Source organism: Myiozetetes cayanensis, unplaced genomic scaffold (assembly GCF_022539395.1).
Source record: "Myiozetetes cayanensis isolate MyiCay16 unplaced genomic scaffold, myiCay2020 scf1, whole genome shotgun sequence".
NCBI classification, from domain to species: Eukaryota; Metazoa; Chordata; class Aves; order Passeriformes; family Tyrannidae; genus Myiozetetes; species Myiozetetes cayanensis.
In genome coordinates, this window is record NW_026086604.1 from 132,930,616 (window position 1) to 132,956,919 (window position 26,304).

The 26,304-nt window shown below is 35.8% G+C and overlaps 1 protein-coding gene across 2 annotated transcripts in view; it reads right to left on the reverse strand.

Annotated features, from left to right (window-relative positions):
• DNAJC1 (DnaJ heat shock protein family (Hsp40) member C1) overlaps positions 1-26,304 on the reverse strand; it is a 102,663-nt gene that overhangs the window by 60,604 nt on the left and 15,755 nt on the right. For both annotated transcript variants that reach the window (XM_050325669.1, XM_050325678.1), the window contains exons 2-3: positions 5,187-5,288; positions 4,365-4,411 (exon numbers count right to left, since the gene is read on the reverse strand). In XM_050325669.1, the coding sequence (XP_050181626.1) occupies positions 4,365-4,411; positions 5,187-5,288 (149 nt within the window). The remainder of the gene's footprint in view (positions 1-4,364; positions 4,412-5,186; positions 5,289-26,304) is intronic.

The following is a 26,304-nucleotide window of genomic DNA, read 5'->3' on the forward strand; positions in this document are numbered from 1 at the left end:
ATTTCACATAAGTTGTTCTTTTGAAAGCTTCACAAAAAAACACATGTAGAAGTTTGGTTTGTTTTTTTTTAATACTACAATAAATTTATTAAGCAGTTGCCTTTCTTGTACACTAATGGTTGTTAACTGATGTACTGAAAAAGTGGCCACTGATTAAATAAGGTCCACATACCCAAATGGTAATAACATAGTAATATGTAAACCAAGATTTCAAACTAATGTTTGGCAACCAGGTTCTATTATAAATTATCTGTTGAGAAAAAATAAATTAAGACAGCAGAGCCTCTTGCATTAAGCGCTTTAAACAGCACTCGGTATTTACTGGGCTATGTCCGCTGTTCTGAACAACAGTCTCCAAGGATTAAGTCTCAGAATCAATGCTCTATTGATTTTACTATCAATGAGCATTATGGCTCACACGACTGGCCATTTTAAGGGAAGATAGCTTCTATTATAACCCACTTTTTAGAATATATACTGTTAAAAGATAAATCACTGCTTTCAATAGTCATTAAGCGCTGTATTTGAAAAATAAAGATATCAGTGATTTTTAGGTTTTCAACTGGAAAATGATCCTACTGAAACACAGAAGCTTCCCATAATTTTTAAATCTTGATTCTTCAAATTTATAAGGTGGTTTAATTAAAAGTAAGTTTCTCATTAAATTATTTCTTTATAGAAACTTACATTAACTATTAAAGACAGTTGGTTAATCCATGTGCATCAATAACTACATTCACAATTTAATTAAAAAGCATTCTTTTAGCTACCTATATTAATTGTAAATCTATGTAAGGAAAAAAAAAAACAACCCAAGCTGAGAAGAAAATCTATATCTGCATTATTATTTCCTAAAACACATGCACACAGAATAAGGCAAATTTCTGACATATGAATATACCAATTGCCTCTGAAATGTAGCTGCAAAAACCCCAAAGCACCCATACAGAAACAAAAAGACAAAAACAAATCCCCACTCAGAAATATGTTAAATACTTACTTTAAAACTCAGGATTCTATACAAGACTTGTTAGTCTTGTAAATAACAAGTAACAAATTGCAAGACTATTAAAATTTCTTTCTTCTGTAAAGTTTCACAAAATAGTTTTTAGAACTCTTTGTGAATCAATTCTACTGCAAGAAAAAAAAATCCATTAACTGCACTAGTTACAGTATCATCTATTTCAACATAATTAAAATTTATTTTTCCCTTTAAGAGACCCACTCGATTTCATATTTCAAATTATTTCAGAGACTTGATATGGTTTATATACTATAACCTTGAATTAATGAGACCTATTCTGAACTACGGGAAGATTGCGCTGGTGCTTTTTATTTTGGGGGACCTTTTTTTCCTCAAGCTGTCAAAGAAATCCAGTGCAACATCAGTCAGTACAATTTATACCTATGAATATAGACATTTAATTATAATGAGAACTCAGATAAACACCTTTCTTACTCTAAACAAGCATATCTTGATTCCTTTGCAAATGCTTCCTGTAATCAAGCTCACATTGTTACAGAGGACAGGCCTGGTAGGTAATACAAGCTCCTTAAAATGGTAACAAATAATGAAAATAAAATCTAAGATTTCTGCCTAATTACAATTACCAGAAGTGCATAAGACTATCTATTTTTTCATAAATTAAAACAGCCAAAGGCTAATAAATTGATTTAACAATAAATGCACCTATCTCTACATACTCTAAAGATAAACTTTCTGAAATTTCACACTCTAGCAAAATACACAGCGTGTACACAAACCAAAAATTTGTGTTCTGCTGCTTGGATGTTTAATGTTAAACAGTGCTACATTAAACAATGCTGCATGGACATTTATTGTTAGAATATTTGAATGCTTTGATTATGTATCACTCAAAGTGTGTAGGACAAAAGTACTAACACATAATACTACTATATTCTGTAGCACTACTAATGATATTAATGTATCTCACAAGCAACTATAACTTTCTCAAAAGAGCAAACCACATTAACAACACCTTTGATGTTAGCCAGGACATGGAGAAGGGGTTTCATTGTTTCAAAGGGAGTTCATCACTCTCTCATACAGGGTAGGACCTTATTCCTGCCTTTGCTGGTTCCAGTCTCTGTGCACACACCAGGACTGACGCTGCACTACATCACTTTGGAGATGAGCAGTAAGAGGCAGGTACAGCAAACTTCACTACAGCAGTAGAAGCCTGAAGCTCACTCTTCTCTCAGTGGTGTAAACTCATGTTCCAAACCATTTGGGTGCCTAATTGTGAATTCCCAGCTTAACTGCCAGAATTCCTCACCAACTTCTAAGAAGTGGAACTAATTTCTATCTCATCCTCATCAGGTCTTCAGGTCAGGTCTAAAAACAAAAAAAACCAAACAAAAAAACCCCACAAAACACAAAAAAAAACCAACAAACCAAGAAAACACCCACAGAAATGTGGCAGAAAGCCTTGTTACAGTATCTCTGGAATGAATATTAAACTGAGTTAATAAGCCCTGAGAGCCCAAGGGTGCATAGTTTCTACCCAGTGCATGGGTATGACAATAAACTTTGAGCCTCTTCCACTAGGTCCATCACCTCACATAATGCAAAGCCAAATATCAAAAACCAATGTAGAAAGATTCCAAAAAAAAAACAAACAAGAACTCCCCACTTCCCTTGGCTGTACAGTTGCAAGAAACCCTCGAGCTACATTACAACACAAACAATATTACAGGGGGAGCAGCTCCTACCACACTTACTTAAGACTTGTATTGGAGACATGCTACAACACCTTACAGGCCACCCTCCATTTACAAGCTTGACAGAGTTTATCATTAGACTATGCAATAAACCTGATCAACAAAGGTTTTCTCAGAGTAATAAGACCATATAGTTCTGCTTAACATCTTATTTCTAAACTCAGCATATTGTTTCCAGAAAATTCTCTGAAAGCAACGCTACTTAATCCACTACATTTATATTTATTAAACTACAGAATCAGTATCAACCATATATCCACATCATGCAAGAAAAATATGACGTTGCCTATGCACAAAATAAGTTACTGACAATTAAATCAATCTGAGCAAGAACAATCTACTGCTGCTTGAATTTCTCATTTGTAATCACTGCTGTACTTACTAACAGTAGTTGGGTACATTGGTCACATTTGTAACGTATGCAAGGTTTAAACCATAACTTTTACAAGCTACTGCATCACAGTTCCATGCAAAAAGCTTCTATTACAGCTGCAAGGAAATTCCTGTAAGTTCCATGATGGAGCTAAGATCCAAAGAGGCAATATCCCAAAAGTGTACGTTAACAACATTACAAACAAAAAATTGGGAATATTTGGGAGGTAACTCACTTCAAGTGGTCTGAAATCACTGACCTAACATTTTTTTAAAAAACTTTCCTTCAGTGTAACTTCACAATGAAATTCTCTTTAGAGGGATGAAATAAAAAAAAATTTTCCAAAAGTGCTTCCATGAAGTACATTTTCATGACACTTGAAGAGGGGATTAACAAAGTATATAATCTGCAGTATAAACCCTGGACTCCTCCCAAGACATCTACAAAGCCAAAATCCCTTCAAGAAATGTCTCATAAAACCCTGGTTGAAGACTTGTAAGCTGAAAGATGATTTACTAAAACTCCAACCAAAGAGCAAAACTTGTTTTGTGTCTCAGTTCTCCTGGTAATTGGTTGAAATGTCTATTTGTTAAAAAAATATATAAAAAAATAAGTTCAAAATAGTCTTCCAGAAAGCAGATCTGCCCCATGTTTTCAGTTCTTTATCCTATCCCTTCAGGTTCTGTTGCAGAAGCAGTAGGCACAATTAGTATCTATTAAAAAAATATGCTACGTATATTAAACCTTATAACATTAGAGATAATACATCTGAAAAAGGCAAAACCCCTATGAACTAAGCAACAGAAAACAAAGCTGAGGATGACATAGACTGGAAATAATCCCTAAATATCATGCAACAAAACCTTGTATTGACACAGGGAGGTATGACTGACAGTTGAATCGGTGGTCAATATTTTTAACCACAGTTTTTAATAAAATAAGCAGTGATAATTGGCACAACTGAGAAAAAAAAACTGTTAAGAGCTTTAAAAAGTTGCTTGAAATAACAGCTGGTTTTTAAAGGTCTTTCAAATACTAGTTTTAGAGGAGAAAAAAAGAGTCTGTCATGCAAAAATACCACCTTCCCCTTTAAGCCACATACAATCTTTAATAAAACATCTACCTGGGAATTACAAACCCGAATTACGAAAAAAAAAAATCATGTGAAGTGTTACAATTAAGTCAAATAGGCCTTGAATACAGCATTGGTATGAATACTTTATTTAAGAACCTGTGCAATTTAACTTACGTCTGCCTCCTTTCTTCATCCTTTAAAACCTCATAGATGGCCACCAACTAAAACAAACAAAAAGGAAAACAAACACACAGAAAAAGATTTTACTTTATGATTGAGTTTATCAAGTTTGAATGGTAGTATCATATTTACATCTGCCAACCAATGACCTCTGCCAGTTCTCACTTTTCCCTACAAGACTAAAAAGAAAACCCAGTATGCAAAAGAAATAGTGACATATTCATACACAAAGTGTCACCAGACACAAACAAGCAATTCAAGACTTTTTCCTCCTCCTCACATCTGTCAAACTGAGTCGTGTTTCAGTTACACCTTAAAAATAGGTATCACTTGTTTCATCCTAAAGATCCTAGTGAAATTAAGTAGGCTGTATTCAGTCATCAGAGGTACATTTTAAACGTAGAGCTAATTACAAAGTCATGTTGTTTCACTCTATAAAGACTCAAAGGCTGAAAATTAAATAATTAAAACTAATAATTTTCATTAAATTATGCCTAGCTAGGTCTTGTGTTGAGAACTGATCAGAAATTTTCCACACTGCTTTTCAAAGTGCAAAATATATTTTCCTCCTAAGAGTATAAGTATTATGTTCAAATTATTTTAATATACAGGTAAATACTAAATCCAGGCTATTCAACAAGTTAATTCCATAAAAAGTGTATTTGGTTTTAGTCTAGTTACATCAGGGAAAGTGTAATTCAATGTTTAACTTATTCATTTCAAAGGTGTACCATTGTTCTTACTAAAATTACATCATCATAAAAAAATTTTGATTCTATTTGCCCTAAAACTTTTATTGCCACACATTGCACTTACTTGCCTAAACTGTGTTTCCGCATTTTCATCTTTATTCTTATCTGGGTGTAAAATTAGTGAAAGCTTTCGATATGCTTTCCGAATGTCTGCAGATGAAGCATCCTGAAAAAAAGGAAAACAAAGCAAATTGTCAGAAACTGATTCCCTGAACTTTGTTAAGATCTGAAGGCAGCCAACCAAGTGCAGGAACTAAGGAAACGTACTTTGAGACATCTAACAACCAAACCTGCAGCCACCCCAGCCTAAATGACTTAACAGTCATTCAGTCCAATTCATCTCTCAACTCCCTTCATTATCATACATCCATTACAACGACATTTGCCAATACTTCCAAACACTTTCTTGCTTAAAACCTAACCCAGGCACCTTCTGCACCATTTAAAAGTTCAAATGAAAACTGAAAATTATTGCATCTGCATATCTTCAAGACAGACATAATTCCAGCAAATTATCATGCTCAATTTCCCAAACTCAGGACTTGCTAAGAACTCTTCCCTTATTAATATTTACATGCAATTCACTCCTAATAGGACTTCCATTCAACTTCAGCTTCACCATGTCTAAAGAACTGCATTTTTCTAAAGTAAATTGTAGTCTTGGAGCTATACTATAGCACTGACACCAATCTATATCTTAGCCATTATAAGAGTTGCACACATTTTAGGAGAAAAAATAAAACTCAAAATGTAAAATGATGCACCAACTTAGCTGCACAAATGCAAGTTTCTGGATTAATGACTGCTATTTAGTACATGCTATAAAGATATCCAGAAACAAAGATATCAAGAGTTGTATTCCATATTATATAGGAATATATATATATCTTCACCAGAAGATTCACAAATCATCACACTGAAACAGAACTGTTTGCATTCTATTACTAATATGTCTGAGGCAACATTTTAGAAAACAACTGTTTATTTGACAATTTTTATTTCTTAATTTTATATATATTGTTCCCAAGTATAGTCTCTCTCTCAAAATTACAGTGTCAATAGGGATTAAAAAAACACCAAAACCTAGATCTGAATTAGCTGTGGAACAGAGCTGAAACAAGATAATAATTAATGCAATACTGTAATTAGTCTGTCAGGCTTTTTATTACAAATCATTATTTTCGTTTTAAAATTTTCAGTTTATAATATGAGGCTATTACAATGCTGTATACAAGTTTGGGCCTGCAATAGACAAAGACTGAATGAGGAGAAGGAGAAAAGCGGGGGAAAATGCAGAATTTGAAAAACTCAGCTCTGAAATTATATTTTAAGGAAGTTGGCATTATCGCCTAACACAAGACTGGAGTGTCCATAATCTTTTGTCTGTCAAAAGAAGATTTCTCCTGAAAAGACCACATAAGCATTTTTTAAGCTAAAGTACCAGCTTGCTTCCAGCTTGATTACCGCCAATGAGTTGTTTCATATTGCCATTGTTTTATAGGTTTATTTTTAACTTTCGGTTAAGGGGAAGGAAGAGACAGTGACTAAACATCTATTCTAAGCTCTGAGAAACATTAAATTCTTGAGAAATACACTTAATAGAATTTTATGAATAAATGTGAAAATGCCATGTAAAAATATCTTTTAAAAATGAGGGACTGAGATCATGATAACCTCAACAAATGAGTACCTCTAGACCATGTATCTGGGATAAACAACCACAGTTTATTCCTTCTCTACCATACACTTAGATGCTTGGTATTATTTTTGGAGCACTCCTGATTAAAAGTTAAAAAACTGATAAAAGCATTTTAGCAAGCTGTCCCACAGTACTCTTCCAATTACTTCAAAAACAACAAACAAGCAAAAAAAAGTTACAGTGTTTTCAGTTGTATCTGAAGAACTTAAACCTTAGTTTTATTTGGTAGCAGTAGGATTATTTGTGTAAAAGATCAGGACAAAAGGTAGTTTATATGTTTAATGCTTCAGCAAAGCAAGAGATCCCAAGACAACTCTGAAATAATCAAGTTGCTTAAATATTTATGTTGCTTCACCTTGAGAAGTTAAAATAAAAATGTATAAATTCAAAAAACCAGATTATTCATCTTAGCTACCAGAAATAATGTAGAGATTGTTTTGTTTCCCCTCATCTACCAACCCTGTCAGCCACTTCATAAACAACATGGGCTTGTCTTCAAACAAAATATAATTATTTAAATACTACTATATCAAAGACAGGAAACAGTTTACTGGCCATGGTTTTAGCTAAACCATGAAAGTGATCTTTATCACCATATCAGCTTCTTGTAATTAAGCCCCTAAAAGGTTGAAGAGGGTACAATAGTATCAATAGATAATTAAATAACGGATGTTACTGTAAATTATTTCATTACAACTGGCACATAGGAATTTCTAATGCAGTAATTCTGCCTGCTAAGCAACTCATCACGCCACCAGCCAACCCAACACCGGGTAATGTTGTATGTTCCAAAGATTTTGCTCATTAATGCTACCTACAGGTAATGTTAGGCATCTTCAGGCAAGGTTCCAGATCCTCCAGGATCTCCCCTCAACAAAAGTGGTTGGTTTTTGAGAAAAGTCTCTTGTCATTACAGGACTTCCTAGCAATGCAGGACTCTAAATAAGCTATAAAGAACTATTATTTTCAAACTAATGAAGAAACATCTCCCAAACTGAAATCATCTGTTCTAAGACCATCGTTTATAGCTACCTGGTTCTGCTGGCCACCGTTAGTAACATTTTAAGAAAGGCCAAGCAACAAAACACAGAGTTAAGAGTCAGTATTTTCTGCAGATTAAGACACTTTACATATTAGGGCAGAAGGTCAGACTAGAGAAAACCATGATCACACTAAGGTTTTGTTTGTTTTAAAAGAAAAAGCTCAGGCAACATGTTCAATGGCTTCGTTTAGAATTTAGAAACCTTGATCTCAGTTACATCTACAGAGGGAAAAATAAAACCTTCATTAGGCACCTCAGTTAACAGCAGAAGGAGCTGGTAATATTACAGACAGCAAGTTCATTCACTGGTTTCCCCAACACTGCCTCAGGTTAGCAGATTTTGCCACCAACTAAGGCAAATGAGCCTGTCACACTGTCTCCCTCATGTGGATACAAACATCTCACGCATCACCCTATTTCTTGATATCTATCCTTCCAAAGCAATATTGTCCCATCACACTTTCAAGGTTGAATCTCTCTTTGTTTTGTGCCAGACTTAGTTCTCAGAAATACCAAACTGCGAGCCTATATTTAGATAGGCCACAGTCTGGCCTCTAATGCATGCAAATATGCAAGTATTCATGAGGGAATTTTTAAATTCCTAACACTTCATTGAACCATCAGAGTATCCATGTGCCTAGTTACATGACCTCTAGGTAGAAGTTGAAAGTTCAGTCTTCCACATTTTTTCACATAATCCCTTACACTACAAACAAGTATTTTAACACACAAACAAAATTATCATTTGAAGTAATCAGCAGAATGCCAAAGTCAAACACATTTCTTAAAGTTCTCTGTTGGACTTAGAGACTTTTGCCTCAAGGACAATACATGTTATATTCAAAGGATGGGGGAGAATCATTCTTCTCACTATTTATGACATGTACTTTTGGCAGCTTGTTTAATTTGGACAATGAAAAACACATTACTAAATTTTATTTTACTTGGAATCCTTTTCATATTCTCTAATATTAGTAAGGAAATTTCTATCATTACACTACAATTACAGACACAGAAACACAAAGGATTTTAAAAAAAAAACCAAAACAAAACACAAAACCAAAAAAAAACCACAACACCTAAATGGCCATTTGCCTTCCATTCTTTGAAAATTAAATTATTGCTGAAAATGCACAAAGATTCAAGTCTGGTCTCCTCCTCTGTCTATACAAATTCAGATTCCCACTACAGACTTCACTTCCATCTTTACAATAAACAGAATAACTGGTGTGGTACACACTACAAGTATACTGTTCCACTGCCTTCTATTCCTAATGTAACTATGATTACTAATGAAGCTAAAAAAAAAAAAAAAGCCTCATTGTAGTCCCAAGACAATTTTGGTGAACACATAACATATCAGATATTGCCATAGGCAAACAGTGATTAGGTCAAGGGGAAAAATAATCAATGTCTACATAGTTTTCACTTACCAACATACACAATTCAAAATCTAAATTGTTCCCTTGAGAGCAATGCAGTTATACAACAAGACTTAGTTACTTACAATTTAGCAACTGCTTCTAACGCAGTAAATGTGCTCAATTCATCCTGGGTTTTAAATATGCCTGCCAATGTCTTCAAATAGGTGGCAGTATCTTTATTAGCAATGGGAAGGCACATGGTCCAGGAAACAAGTGTGCAGATAGAAATCACATTTCTATTCACCTGCAGTTTGTCCAGTTACTGGTTAAAGGGTGAAAGGAGAAAGACATCAGTACATCTATTCCACTGCAGGACTGCTGAATGACTGCATAGAATTCTCCACAGCCAGGTTGTTGAAGCTACATGGCAAAAAATGACAATTGTATAGAACACCAGCTGACTATTTCAAGTGCAAATCTGTAAGTAACTTCAGTGCAGGTAGGCCCTCATGAGGTCTTTTTTAGCCTTCCCAAATGATAAATCAAAGCTATATAATTCCTATGTTTGGATTTTTTTTTTTTTAATTCAAGCACTCAAATGAATGTGGTTTCTTCAATAAAACTATTTCATTCAGTACTTTTGTGTAGAAGAAAGGGTATAAGCCACTACTTTCCTTCTGGTAACCATCAGGCATACAAGCTGAAGACAAACGGTACAGAAAAAGAAACAGAAAGTAAGCTTTGTAAATTCACCATCACATATTTTTCTTCCATGATTTGACACTGCAGGATGCACAGGTTGTCCCACAGAAATCACAAACAAGCAGGGGCAGATACTAGACAGAAGCTGCCACCGTCTATTAAACACTGTGTCAACACTGCTACTTTCTACCAGTTTGTCTTCATGTGAAGTCCACAGAAAACTAATATCCCTAAGTGTTAGAGAACAAACAAACATGACTGTAGGTCAACTATTAAATATCCCCTGTCCTCATTCCTTAAGCAGCATCAAGGAAGACAATGTGATCCCCTCTGTTGTGTCTCATTCTCATATGGGGACAGAACAGTGACTGCTGTTGCTCCACGACCCTTCTCTAGGTAATTCTTAAGATGGAAACCATATGGCAGCGACCCTTCTTCCAGCCCGGTTCTTACCCTCACGCTGGTTCACCACAGGCTGACACACACACCCCTCTTCAATAGCACTCCCAGACTTGCTTCACACATATTCACTTCAACCTGGTCCTAATTTAATCTCCCATGATCAGATTAGTTCCAAGAAGTACACCTAAGCTTGCCAAGTCTGCACTTGGAAAAACATTTATGAGGGAAATAGAATCTTGTAGAAAATTCCAGAGGTGGGAAGGACCTGCTGGCAATCCTGAAGATTATATATAGGTTATATAGATATATATATATAAAAAACTCTAGGAAAGGAAAACAAGTGTCTCCCAGAAGACCAAGCATTATCTGTGAACTTTCATAGTTAATAGATACCAGCTGAGTTTTGGCTTAAATTTCTCGCTGCATAACCTTTGTTCAATTACCCTTTATTTTATCGAACTTCTTTCTAAGACACTCATCTTTTCCAGGGATGTAAAATGAGTTAAACTCAAATTTGCTCCTTGTCTACAGATGAGTGCCCTGAGCATACGCAGGCAGGAGGAGAGATCTGCAAACGCAGCCATGTGTCTCACAACATTCCATTGATTTAAACTGAATAACAGCACAGCAGGGAAATACATAGGAACTAAAAATAATACTAAAAAGGTATTTTAATGCTTTTTTATGTTGCTAAGTTTTAAAGCAATTCATGAAATGAAAATGAATACAAACCAGTACAATGTATTCCTGTGAGCTTCTGATAACTGGCACAATCCCTTCCCTGGCATGTTTGTTTCCAGGGGAGTGTGTCAAATGAAAGAACACCCCTGTTTTCAGTCTAGCATGCCAAATGAAAGAAAATTCTGCTGCCTCATGCTTGAGAAACCAAAAAAAAGTGTTCTCCTCAGCACATGTGCACAATTATATGGGCTTAGGTTTTCTTGACCAATTTGAACAACAGTATGTATACATAATCTTTTTCTTCATTGAAACTATTTCATCCTTTTACATTTTTTTTCAGAAAATGATTACTTAGGAAAAATTAGATTGCCCAAGAGAAGACTGTCGTGTACAACCATAAGTTATGTTTTAACATAAGCTTTGTCTCTGAGATGCAGAGAACACTCATCCACTCTCAACATTTTCAAAATCACTCCTCAAATTCACAATGGATAGAAGCTGTGAAACAACAGCTGAGGACATTACTCAAGCCAATAGTAACTAATTCAAAATCCTGCCTACCGTTATATTTAATTTCCATTTGTTTTTCTATTCTGGTAGTTCAAAAGGAAGGAACGAGTAGGTATTTTTTATTTATTTCACATCTTTTTCCATAAACACTATTACATATTCATTTTTATTCTATTTCATATATGCCATTTACTGTTCACATATTTACATGTGGTACATATATTTTTATACTATAGTTATATGTAATTATATATACCTGTGTGTATTACCTTATAGGCATAAGAAAGTTGTTTCTAGGGAGCTATCTTAAAAATCTGCCTATTATATCAGAGATTGCCAGTCCACAGCTCTCAGACAAAAACATTACCTACAAAACTCCCAATCCTGCAACATATTCACAGGAACTAAACTGCTACAAAGAAATACCACTGTTTTTACAGTCTAGGTTGGCAGGGAAAGCAAAACGTGGAGTCTCCTGTAATGCATTTCTTGCTTAATGCTATTGCTGCTAGATATCACAGCCCCTGGATTTACAAGAGAGGTGATATTATACTCAAGGACAGCTGCAGCAAAAATTCTGGGTGTTGGATCAGACAAGTTCTGACCCTTCCCACAATGTAAAGCCAAAAATATACTGCTATTTTATTGTTTATAGTTTTCTTGCTACATTTCAGCTTTAGAATGTTTCCAACTTCTTTTCAAAGGGCAAGGAATTATAGGAAATTAGAAAATCAGCAAGGCTATATCCATACCAGACCTTTACCCCTTCCTCCTCACGCTATTCCTGTTCTCATTACACCCTTCCACCAGAACTGACATTACTGACCCATCCACTCTGACACAGCAAGCCATCTTCTCAAATAACTGCTTCCTAGATCTCAGTTTAAAGGTTGTTTTTGGAGTGAGATTTCTAATGACCACAGATTTAGGTTTTAACAAAAGGTAAATATCTAAATTAATAGGTAAAATAAAGCCCACAAAAATTGCTTGAGATACTAATTATTGAACTGTGACTACATCTTTAACTGATAAAACTTTTCCTATTTTTTAAAGTTGTTTATTACTCTCCCTTGTGACATCCAAAAAATGAGGAAAGGGCACTCGAGACAGGATATAGGACGTATGACTGAATATATTATAAAGCCATACAAGAAGCCAACAAAGCAGAGTTACATCCAGCCCAGAAGTTTTCAAAAATCTACCCATTATCTTATGCATCAACACAACATTTACAGGGTGAATAATCCCCACAGGCATCAACTTCCAGAATAAACATTAACTATTTACTAGCAACTTCCTCAGCCCTATCAGCAGCTAAAGACACCAATATATATGTCCACACATTCACCCTATATATTTTTATACATATACACACGCTAATTTCAAAACAAGGTGTAAACAAGCTTACCTTTCCAGCAGTACTTAATACTTATACAACACCTTAATTTATATTTGTAATTATTGCTTAACTTCTTAGACTGTTTTAAGAACACAGTTAAATAAGTTTGGAAAGAACAGAGTGATCATTTTTATATGTGACTTAAGTAATGTTTTTAATGCAGAACCTTTTTTTCAAAACAAATTACAAAAACATGGGTATCACAAAGCTTCTCTTACAGGTGCAGAACAAAATGGAAAGAAAATAAATAATACCTTGAATAGTTAAAGGCTCTAACTGTCAAAAACGAAAAGGTGTACCAAACAGAATTTTATGAGGTCTGCCCCAAGTCCACACTCAATATTTTAGTCAGCAAGCTAAATTATAGAATCGTGTTTAATCTGGTCGTTAACACTAACCTGGAAAACCTACAAGACGCAGTCAAAGAGAACCAGAATTTTAAAAGATCTGGACAAAATGGAGAACTGCTCTTAGAAAAATATGACATTATTTCCTAAGTCAAAGACTAATGGTCTACATCTGGACAGAATTCATCAACTACACAAACATGGGATAGAAAAAAAGCATTTAGGCAGAAACAAACAGTAAATCACAAGCTGAGCAAGAGTCAGTGGCACGGTGCTGCCTCTCAGTGCAGCACAGCGCCGTGACACAAGCAGTATGGCAGCGAGCAGCCGGGCCATGTCACGCAGCAATTGTAAGACCTCAGCAGATTGCCGTGGCCAGTTCAAACAATGTGATTAGAGAGAGCTATAAGCCTGCTCAGATAAGAAACAACAACAAAAAAAATCTTACTAATAGGGGATCTAGGAGAAAAAAAACCAAGTGACTGTTCAGAGAAACTGAAAGAACGAGAGTAACTTAAGCCTAAAGAAAAGGCAGCTGACAGCAGGACATAACATCTTCAAATATGCAAAAGGCAGCTTTAAAGAGAAACTTGAATAATTGCCTTGTCTGATCTACCAGGGCTAAGCACTATCAGGTAGATGGCAGCACAGGAAGATCCAAGTTAGATACCAGGAAAACCTCCTAGAAGCATCACAAGCGTATCGGTGGAACAGACTGATGAAGTCTCCTTTACAAGCATGTCTTGCATACATGTATCAGGCGTGACTTAAATTTAACCAGCTCTGTCACAGTAGGGTACAGTAGGTCACTAACATTCCTATATTTTAGAATTTAAATATACTTTTGATGATCAATTTAATAATTACTCTGAAAATATTCCAACTGGATTTACTGTATCTGTTTATGTGGTTTAAAAGGTCCTGGCTGAAAGACAGTATTCTTGTCACACTGAAGGTGACAGATACTGGTGCTGGAAGAAAGAGTCAACGAGATTTTCACAAAACCTAAAAGGGCTTCGAAAAGAGTGGTACGTATAAAGGGGCAGCAGGAAACACCTCTTTGCTATGAAGTCCCATGGGACCTCACTCCATGACTTGGACTGCTAAGCATTAGGCTTATTTTTCCTATTACACAGTAGTTGCTCTGAACTAAGGAAGTCATCCTGTAGTAGGTGATCACTAAGAAGGCATCCACATAATTTCAGTTTAGAATACCTTCTCCATCCGTTACCAGGTTTAACCTTGAAAGATGGTAATATAAAGCAGATATGATCAGCAAGGTTCCTTGACAATGTCAAATGAAAATAAGGACTAAACTAAACAAGAAAAGCAGGGAGAAACTTTTACAACTAAAATTTCTTTTTAAATTAAACTACTTTCTTAAAAATATATTTGGTTTATCATAAATACATACTTAATTGCCACAACAAAACCACTTAAATGAAAATATGGTAGAGCCATTGTAGTAAATCATATCCATGCACAGCAGTTATAATTTCTTCATTTAAGAAAGAAAGCAGGAGCATCTCTCTCAAAATCATATACATATTATATATGTTTACAATATATTTATACACTTTCATTGAATATATTTTGTATCTGCTTCCACCCTCCTTTTCCTATTGTTTGCCTAGCTTCTGTACCATGCTATGATATTTCTGAAGGGCTCATTTTGTAGAAGTAATGTTATTTTCCTTAGGCAAAGGACACTTAGAAACAGCCCCATCCACTGAACTTGAGCTGTGAGATCCAAGTGTCCCTGAGCCTGCAGTCTTTCACTTCTTTGTCCTTCTAGAGCCTGAAAGAAGACATGAAGCGTTTACTGAGATCGAGAAGTTTTTCATCTCCCTGCTACAAAATCCATATTGTTCAGCTTGGATAAATTCTTAATACCTTCTCCAGAAAATAACCAGTTAAATGAAAGGGATAAAAAATATCATCTCATGTATGAGGTGGTTATGTTTTTCATGAACAAAATCACATTAGGGAAATGTCACTCTCCTCCTTCCACAAATTGTTCCACCTTTTATTTTTGGTATATAGAATAGAAAATGTCTACAAATCTTGAAATCTTAAAAAAGGCACCAAATGTAAGGAGTTATGAGGGAAAATATTTTTTCTTTTTTGAACTTCAAACTCAACTGATCAGAAGTGGTAAAACACTGCACATTTTTAACCAAAGATGCTTCATTGCAGACTATGTTAAGGTAACTTTGACATTATACAGGATATTAATACCTCTGAAAGCTCTAGAATACATTTATGAACCTGTACTTATTTATTAAAAATGTATTTCTATGAGTATTTTTTCAAAGGCATTGCCTTAAATAGCTAGGTTTATAAAGAACTACCAGCAGCATTTATCCAATTCTTTCCTTCGTTATTTAGAACACTTTCTACTGAACTAGTTAGGATTTAGCCCAACCCGTCATGTAGGAGAGTCATATAATGATCCCCTTATACTCATTAACTACCATTTTAATGAGCTATTACTACCTCGGGACCCAGAAGACCTCAGGGAGGTTGTAACATGCCACTACCTATATAGTAATTCACTGCTGAGTTAGTACATAGCCTCCTTGAAAGAATACAGGAATGCCCTCCATCACTCTCCGTACTTCAGATGCCAGCATCAGCAAAATTTCTGCATGTAAGACACATCCCAGCCTAAAACCTAAAAAGCAGCTCAGTTAAACTCCAATAAGCTTAACAGATTACCATTGCTATGGCCCACCACTTTGCTAAACCAGTCCTAACAAAATGAACTGAAAGCAGGAGCACTGTCAGGCCACTTCAGCTCACAGTTTGATGGCATAAAACATTGCAAATCTGATCAAGGGCCAGGGCAGGAGGCAGAGGACACTATCATACCAAAAGACAATTGGCAAAATCTGCCAGAATCTGTATGAGTCAAATTAGGCAGCCAATGTCCAAATGTACTTGGATTAAAAAATCAAGTTTAGCATTATGAACCATTAATCAGAATTCACACAATTAATTTATAAACAACAGAAAGCTAAATAATCTTAAAAATTAAAAATCATGTCCATATTTAAAAAGTCACATATATGCAATGACTTGTAATGGAACTGACTTGAAGGCAGCCCTTCCCATTCATTAGCAATTTTGTATGGAAAACTGGTACAATGGTCTCTAAAAATGCTTATCTGACATTATTTTTAGTGAGAATGAGCCAAATAATCCTTAAGGAAGATAATTACCTCTCAAGATTTATGGCAGCTGTGGGCAGATACTGTTACACACAGTGGCATGCTGTTCCCTGAACTGCCCTCTATGTTTTTCAAATTAAAATGCTTTAACTGAACCACCCAGGCCAAAGTGAGGGGTAGAAAGATCAGTTCCCTGCTCTTCATAAAGCCTTTTCCTGCAAGCACTTACTGCTCTTCCCTTCCAGTACTATACTGGAGGCATCTTTTGCATCAGGGAAGAAGGGGAGTTCATGCTGATCCATAAATTGCCTGCACTCTTGGCCTGTAAGAGCTGAAAGAAGAGCAGAAGACAGACTCTGCCCAAACCGGGAGACCCTCATGATGGGGCATTTCCCTGCAGAAGCAGCCCAGGCAGCAGCTGGGATGTGCTGAGCTTCTGCTCTCACAGCAATATGCACAGCAAGGCTGGAGCTGAACCAGATGCTGTGAAACTGAGACAAATCTAGAAGAGACAGAGGGCAGGTCTGTGCAAGGAAGAGGAGCTGAGAAGATGAGCACGAAGGAAACACTTCTTCCAATCTACTTTAAGCGTTCTTCAGTTAGCTGAGTGTAACACCCAACAACCTCATCGCTACAAAAGGTAGCAAGTTTCAAACACATGTATATGCCTGCTTCTCTCTTTGTACATAAAAATAATTCAGCAAAAACAAGCCTGTATTGATGAGAAGCTAAATAGCCCATCAGCACCATCAGAGGACTGAGAAAGGCACAATATTACAGCTCTTGCCTAATATTGCCCCTGAAGTAATGAGTGAAATACATTGGGAAATACTCCCTGCTCCTGAGACAAAAGTAAGTAAAGGGGCAAATGTAAGGCCAGTTTTTCAGCCACTGATATAAAAGGCAGCTGCCATCCACCCATAGAGGCCTATTCTCAAGTCTCAACAGCAGAACTGAAACTGGACAACCGAAGAAATCTCTTGCTTCCTCCATCCCCATTTTCATTTCCTCATCATCATAAGCAGAAGTAACAGATAAGATTACCCAGCAGGACAGAGAGCAGTAGCCAACTGCAGGAACTACAAAGTTGGGTGAGCAGAGCTGATAGCAAGACAAACACTGCAAAAGGCAACACTACCAAAACAAAGAGGAAAAGTATGACTTTTTCTATGTCTGTGGAAAAGAAGAATCAGCAGCTGAGTGAGCAGCAATAAAAACTTGGCACAGGTTACATCCCATTAACTATGCTACCAGAAGTCTTGTTTCAGACAACTGACTGCAGAAGATAGTGGCTATTACCCATTCATTTACCTGCCTCTCAACACGGGATTACAGGATTATCAGTGTCAAAGATAACAGTGAAAGTTGGGAGATAAAACTGGTCCTACTGCCTCAAGTAGAAACACTAGCAAATGTAGAATATTTCAAATGCCTAAGCTACAGGAAAAGTTTCGTGATCACAGGACTTAGAAGAAGCAAGGATAAATCCCTATAACATGGGTTCTCTCCCAGAATTTTCAAGTTATAAAGTCAAGATTAAAAGAAAGGTCAACATACAAGCAAGAATATAATTAGTGGGTGACTTTTAACACAGGGGGGGAGAAAAGGACTGAGACTGCAAATCCAAAAGCTACTACATGGAAATAAGCATTTTGTTACTGACAGTCCTGAGAGTTGCCAAAGCTGCATTTCCTCTGTCTCATAACCCCAGCCATGGAATCTAATCCATGGAGGATTTTTTCCCATCAGATGCAATTTCTTCTTCTCGTAACTTGTCTTTCGGTGAAGGAAGAAAATCCAAACACAAAACAGTGGTGGCAGAAATACTGCAAAACTATTTCTGAAAAAAAATCAGTCACACTAAGTACCACTGGACAAAATAACAGAAATATTTACTGCAGGATGAAGAAACCAGGAAGCAGGAAGAAAGGAAGAAGGAGACTAAAATTAATCTGTTTCCTCATCTAGCTCCCATCTTCCAGCTAGTCCCAGCCTGAGCCAACTTAAGGCAGATGCCAGCAGTGGAAGCTGTATATCCTGTGGCAATATCAACAAAGAGCACACTTCTGACAAACAGACCAAAAGGATAAAAATTTTTTGGTCAAGTTCCTATTTTTGTTCTTTGAATTTTATTCTTTTGTTCTGAGAAAGGGTGTAACTCTTTTTTTTTAAGTAACAAGAGAAGGTATTATTAAAAAATAATGAGATTGCTAAAAGGTAAGAGATTAATTTGAGTTTAATTCAATCTAAAATATAAATTTACAGTTTTAAAATTAGGGGATAACAGAAATATAATAAAGATGCTACATACAATAATGAGTATTCTGAACAGGTAAAGGGGATTTGGGAAGAACTGAGTAGTTCCCTGAAAAGGAACTACAATCTGTCGTCATTACTCCTGACACCCTGTCTTTATGCAACACAGATGACTGCCTACCTAGTGAGCAGCTATTCAGGACTTTTCTCCGTGCATTTTTTCATTTGTGGCCTCATCTGCTCTTAGCCGCTTGCTGTTCAAACACGTTTGGAAGCTGTGGTTATTTGTTTTGTAGCCCATCATGATGGCATCAGAGTTCATCAATATTATTCACCATTGTGGTATCTTAAGAGACAACTGTACAGTACTTGCCTTTTTTTGTATATTGTAAAATGAGGCACAGATTAAGGTAAAATCTTCAGTAATCTCAGGTGCTAATTTTATCCCAGATATGATTTTTCCAAGTGCTCAGTATCAAACAACATTTCATACATTCAGGGCACAGACTTTAATCGACTTCAGCTGCAGCTGCAAACCCTCAGCATTTCTGCATATAAGCCCCTAGTATCTCAAATTATGCAACCAGAATTGCAGAGCACTCAAATCAATTAGTCACCACTTGGGAAAAGTTTCGTTTAAACGACTTGCCTAGCATCACACAGGAATTCTGCAGCAGAGAGAGGAACAGAATTCAATCCTCAAGGGCACTTTTCGTCTGACTAGCTTACCCATGAAACCATTTCCCCTACCCCCCCCCAATCTTCTCCCCCACTCTCTACATACCCTCAACATCTACAGGTTAAACAGTTTTTACAGACAACAGTCTCTTTCAATACATAAGCCTGAAGCTGCACTGGGGCCAGATCTCTCCCTGAGCCTGAATAAGTAAAGACCCTGTAGAATATAATGTAGTGAATTAAAAATCATCACAATGAACAAGCACAAAGAAACCAAATTAAGATTTGAGACGTTCTGAAAACTGACATTCCCTAATTTTAGAGTATGCAGCTCTGGAAATTTATTACTAGTCTTTTAAAAGTGATATTAAGGTACATGGCTGTTGTACAAAAAGACAGAAACAAGTAAATTCAGAAAGGAAAAAGAAATTTGCATAAGCAATGCAGACCTGCTTTATAATACTAACTCACAAGCAGTGCTTTTCCCCCCTCCTTTCAAATAACCCCAGCTCTCTGAAGCATCATTTTGATTCTAACAGGCTCCACTAAACTGCAGAATGCTCTGGTTAGTTATCAACCTGCTTATTTCAAATTACAAATCTTAACCCAAATATTACGGATTCTTCCTTAAAACAATAAAAGTGTGATGTTTCTGTGAGATAAGCAGTAGTGCTGGTGTCTGCACAGAACTAAAAGCCAGCACTTGCTATATCATTGTGGAAGGGCTGGGAGAAATCAGCAAACCGAGTGCATCAATTAGGAGGGGAAGGAGACTGCTTGTATTTCAAGCAGATGAGCCCAGGTATAGAAGGACAGGTCTGAAACACAGAGTGTCCAGGCAATTGAGGATTCTCTTCCAGGAAAGTGTACTTTTTGTCTCCAAAGGCCCAGAAATATTTACCAAGCACTTTCTGTGAGGTTTATGTATTTTTATCACCTAAGACAAAGCAGCCCAAGCCTCAGCACCTTGCAAAATCTCTCAATTACAATGGAAGTAATGAGATTCTAAAAGAAATGGCAGCCACATGAGAAAGTGGTTAAGTGTTTTAATTACTAATTCTGTTATGGTACAACAAAATTCTTCCTTAATAATGCAGGAGAACTTCCCTACATGAGAGGGTACTCCAGAAGCACAAATAGAGATGTCTACTTTCAGACCACAAATTACTGCAACCATTTTTAAACTAAATTACTTGGAATCTTGTTGAAATATACTTTGTGAGACACATTTTCAGAAGTTATAAATAATCCTGAACTGTTTTGTTTATGTGAATGGCATTGTTAGCATTTATCAATACCAAAAATATTTGCAATACTTTAGTATCACTTCTATCTCATTTAATCATCACATTTAATGTAAAACATTTGACTAAGAACTGAAAAGCTTTATATACCCTGGAAGACAAATTCCATCAAGCTGAATAAACATGACTAATCCAAGTCTCTCTTAAAAAAAAAAAAAAAAAAAGGAAAAAAACGAAGGAAAAAAAAACAATCAAGAATCTAAGTATTTGTGGTCATATTTTGAAACAATATTTCATGTATTTTATATTTGATGTAGTTTTCCTGCACTGTATAAAAGAAAACATAGAACCACACTACACCCACACAGGGCAGTCAAAATTTGCATGTAATTAAACAAACATTGTTTTAAACATTAAAATTCCAACTCTGCAAGTTTCCAGGAATCCTAGGACTCAAGCATGTATTTACATGGGAGTCAAATACAACTGCTGCCTAAATACTGGTGGAATTATGCTCTCAAACTGACAGGCACGCTAAACTTTTATTCAATCATATTATAGATCTCCAATCGGACTGAAAATATCTATCAACTGAGAAATTACAGACAAAGATTTTGCTTTCTTTACCAAATGAGTCTCCAGGAATCTTTAACTGGGTCTGAAATTTAGGTGAATATCAATAAAGGACACACAAACAAAAACCTTACTGCTCACTAGATTAATAAATTGCAACACAATGAAATTCAAATTCTGAAAAGTTCTCATGGCAAAGTAAAACAAAAATATGAAGAGTTAATTCTATGAGCAATTTTAAGTTCCTCATATTTATTCTGCTCTCACTAAACACTACAACTAATCATCACACAGACTTCTGTGATCAGTTTTATCAGGTTTTTTCCTATTATCATAATCATAATAAAGTAAAACAAAACTGTTTAGAAGATCTCCCCACAGAAGGGAAACTTGTGATTATTCTCTACAGTAATTCAGCAGTTTTAACTAGTGAATCTCCTCTATCACTATTAAGAACCAAAATGAACTCCCCAACAGTCTTTGGTTCTGGTAAGGCATTTTTAGTTATAAATGACAAAGCAAAGTACTGCAGACAGACAGGGAATTAATTCTTTGATCAAAATACGCATTAGTAGTGAATACAGGAATATGCAAGGAAATTAACTCCATACATTGGTTGCTAATTTGTGCAATTTCATACCTATTCTAAGAACTGACTTGTTCCTTCTACCAAACAGGAAGTAACCGTTTGAGATTTGCTCAACAGTCAAGGATAAATAAAAATGCCAACAACTTTTTTTTAATTTATTGCCATCAAAGAACCTCACAATCTTAATGATAAAGTTAATATAAAGATATAACTAAGAGACAGTTTCAGGGCAAAAATTATCCGAACTGTTAGTGCAGTAAAAGAAAAAAGCCAAAGGATTTTTAAAAGATCAATATGAATTTGATGACTTTCATAGAGATGAAACCTAGAAATTGAAACCTTTACCAATCTGTAACTCTTTACCAGATAAGGAGAAATAAAAGTAACACATTGCTTCTAGGGAATTGCTACTACTGCATTGATTAATATAGAAACTATTCAGTACAAAGTAGTTACCCTTCAGGAAGCCTGAGAGTTGCATTATACTCACAAGCCTGTTTTTCCCCCTTTTATAAAATGTGATTTCTTGCACACAAGATTTAACAATTGTATGCAGGCATAAAACATACACCCCTGAATGAATAAATTGCCCACCAGCTAGATAAACTAATCTCTAGGGTGAAAAAAAACCAAACCAGAATTTTTTAAAGTTACATTTGCAAAATTCTTGACAATCACCTAGAAGAATAAAATTTATTTTGCACAAATATATGTATTCTTCCCATATCTGATTTTTGGCAATTATGCTGTTCATCCTGGCAAGCAAAACACAGCAAGATTAACACTAAATCAAATTGATTTCATGTTCCAAATGCTGTGATAATTTTCTTTGTACCTTTCAAATTTTAAATTCCCCTAAACTGAACAGAAACAGCTGGAAAAGCTTGCACTACCTTATTTAAAACTGTATTGCAGCACAGTAGCTAAGATTTTCCACTGACAATAAATGCAGCCAACTCATGTAAGGAAGTAAAATTTCATTGTTTTCTAACAAATCTTACTGAAAACAGCACTGAGAAGAAACTCATTTCAATACTGTTTTATGCCCCATGATGAACTAATGCCATAGATTAAATGCTACAATCTCACAAGGGCATTTCCAGCAAATGAGTCTCTACTGCCTAAAACGATCATTCTAAATACAGCACTATTTTCAGCTCCACTTTCTAACCTTTTCTTTCTACCAACAGACAGAATTTGTGTTAGATACTTATTTGGTAAACCAAACTTGAATTTTGCCCAATAAGTACGCTCTGGCTGCTGTTATATTAAACCAGCACAGCAATCCATTAATTAGGCTAAGAGAGGTCAGCTAATAGTAGAAATAGTGTGCTTAAATGCTTTTTAAAAATAAGAGGGCTTTTTAAAAATAAGAATGGCATCTGAAACTAAAGTAAATATTTGATAACTCTGGCAAATTTTCACTTATTTTCAACTATGAGTTTATATAGTACCGCCTATTATAGAACTAAAATAATGCTGACACTGATTAAAATATTCAATAATTATGCAAACTCATAATTTGCTTTTTGACATTTGCTTTAATTAGTAACAGGCTGTACATTCAGCGAACTTAACAAACCAAGTTCTTTATTTAGTATCCAATCGAAAATGTAACTGCAAAACATTAGCTATGTGTATTTTAACAAACAAGTTCAATCAAGTTGCTTGCTATCATCTGCATGGATGTTTTTGATACTCATTCAAAATCACTTACATGTCAAAGACACTGCATGAAATTGAAACCTTTACTAATGCCAAGGTTTGACCCAGGATCCAAAATAAATCTGCATGTACAGACCCTTGTACCTACACAAAGCACCAATTACTTCAAATAAGGTTTTGTCTGTGCACTGGAGTCCACCCATGTGGAGCCAATTACTATAGCAGGGCCATTATATGGTTCATTTCCCCATACCAGCTTGGCAAGAGGTGTACATGGGTGTAGGAAGTGCAAAAGAACCTTCACTAATAAAGTGCCTCAAACACACATCCGTGCACTGTAATATTTAACATTACAGCAAACACTTCTTCACTGGGACTAGACCATGCAAAACAGTAAATATTGCAGGGCACTTTCCAATTTGAACACTATTTTTCAATGTTTTTTTCGGTTACCAGTAAAATCCAACTATCTTTTTTTTTAAAAAAGCTCGGATAATTATGCTGATCCTTAACCTGCATCGCACATTTCTAACAATATCTGAGAATTCCTAAGAATGTTGAGAGGTTGTAGGATTTGAACAGAAGGTGTGAGAAAAATGTCAGAATTGCATGCTCTTCTAGAAGTATGTTTATAAGAGTAGAAGCACTGATATTACTTATTGATTATGTCTGGTATCATTCCAGGTCTAAATGGGAAAGTTGTTGTTTGAAATAATTATTATAAATAGGAGCAAACCACTTGAGTATAAAAATCTCTCCCCCACTGGAAGTACTGAAGCTCCATCTAGAGGCTTTTCTTCCTCTACTGTCATTTGTGGTATATGTAATATCACCTAGAAATGTGAACAATATTAAATGTCAGAGGCTTCCTTTGTACCTCCTCTTTTGTTATTCATAATGGGTTCTTGCCCTGAACCTTTGCCTGGCAACACTAGCTCCTTCACTGCCATCAAGTGGTAAGAAACCAAAACTGAACTTAAAAATGTAAAATCTCAATAATCAAATTAAATTATCAGTACAAAAGGGAGATAATTAAAATTACTGAATACTGAAAGTCTTTATGGTTCTTTCCACTGAAGTTCTGGTATAGCTACTGCAGAGCCCTACAATGCTTCACATGACAAATTCAGCAATGGTTTTGAGTCTCTTTTTGTAAGGTTCATTTTTACTTCAAATGGCACAGAATAAAATTCTACATCCATAGTCCCCAACATTTTTTTTTTAAAGGCATCACAACTAAAGAATTTTAAAGCAATAGTGTATGTAATGCTTAATAGTTTAAAAATATTTAATTTGGCAATTAGGAGGAATTCCATAACATAATTAGAAGAACAGCACAAACATCTCCTCAGACACAGTGTTGCCTATTGGCAGTATCTCAAAAGAAAGGGTGAAACAGCAGCCCATCTCTTCGCAGTGTGTAATGCAGCAAGTATGCAGCTATGTCAGTCTCTCCCTTTGTGCTCCACAGCTGTAATCAACTGTGGACATTTGTTATGTCAGGAGAAGTCTTAATGCTCTACAATCACAAGTGACCTACTGGGAAACAAGCATACAACACACCAAAAAACCGGGAGGGTTTGACTAGATCAAATAAATAGGAAAAAGAACTAACAAAGTAACAGCAGAACGAAGCCAGGCTGCGAGACCTGGATTACTTCCATTTCAACCCCTCAGTGACTTATGGTTCTTCTATTCCCATGGTTGCCCATAACTCCCACATACAGTGCTCTGACTTAGAGAAATCCCACAAGGTCTCCGCCATGACCAGGAATGCCACTAAAATAAACCTCCTAGAGCACACATACAGTGAAACTGCATTAACTGCTTCTATCTGCTCTTCCATGCACACACAGTCTCATTTCACTATAGTTTCTTTTCAGCAGTTATTCCAATGCAGTATTTTGTGCACGGTAGAAGATAAAGTGCAAAGACTTCTTGGTGTTGTCCTGTTATTCAGAACAGTGACCAGCACAGACAATGGAAATTGAGAATTCAACTTCTCTTACAGACATTTAAGAACAGAAAAAGGAGTAGTTATCAGATTAAAATTAGCAGGAAAAAAACCACAGTTTCTGTAGAAGAGATATTCTATGCCTTATCATTACTTCATTGGTAAAGAACTATTGAACAATTTCTACCAAATCCTGTGTCTAGCAGTCCACAGATTGAATCGGTTCTGTGTAAGTACTGGGTGACCACTCACCCACTTCTGAGCAGAGCCAGCTCTCTGCTGAAAAGCAGGGTCACACAAAGCTGTCTGCTAAAACTTTGCCATTGGAAAAGCAACCTCCAGACAGCCAAACTTTCCAGCTAGAAGAGGTGAGTTTGAAAGATCTGACTTCTGCATTGCTTGTCCCTAGAACCCAGCCTGCCCATCCCAAGACTCTGTTTCTAGACCAGCAATTTTCAAACACAGTAAAAAATTCTCCTTCAAAATAATAATTGATACAACACCTACATATTGAAATTGAGACCATATCAAGTATTTATTTGAGAATGACTTAAGAAAGCCACAAATAATAAAATTATATATTATGAAACTTCAGACAATTATTTCTTCTGCAATTTTGAGAAAGGAAGAACAGGACTGATACTGACAGGCAGAAATAAAAATGGATCTTCAGAAATGACATGAGTAAGAAGATACCAAAAACTAAACAGAACAAGCAAAGACAAAACAAACAAATAAAAAAGCAGCACCACCAACTAAAGTATGTGAGGATTAAAAAAAATTGGTAGGATTAAAAAAAGGGAACATACGGGGGACTTACTGTAACATGCAGCCTAAAGCCACATGCAGCTTTAATATCAAGGCAACACTAAGTGCCTGTTGCTTGGCAATTCATCTCCAGGTCCAA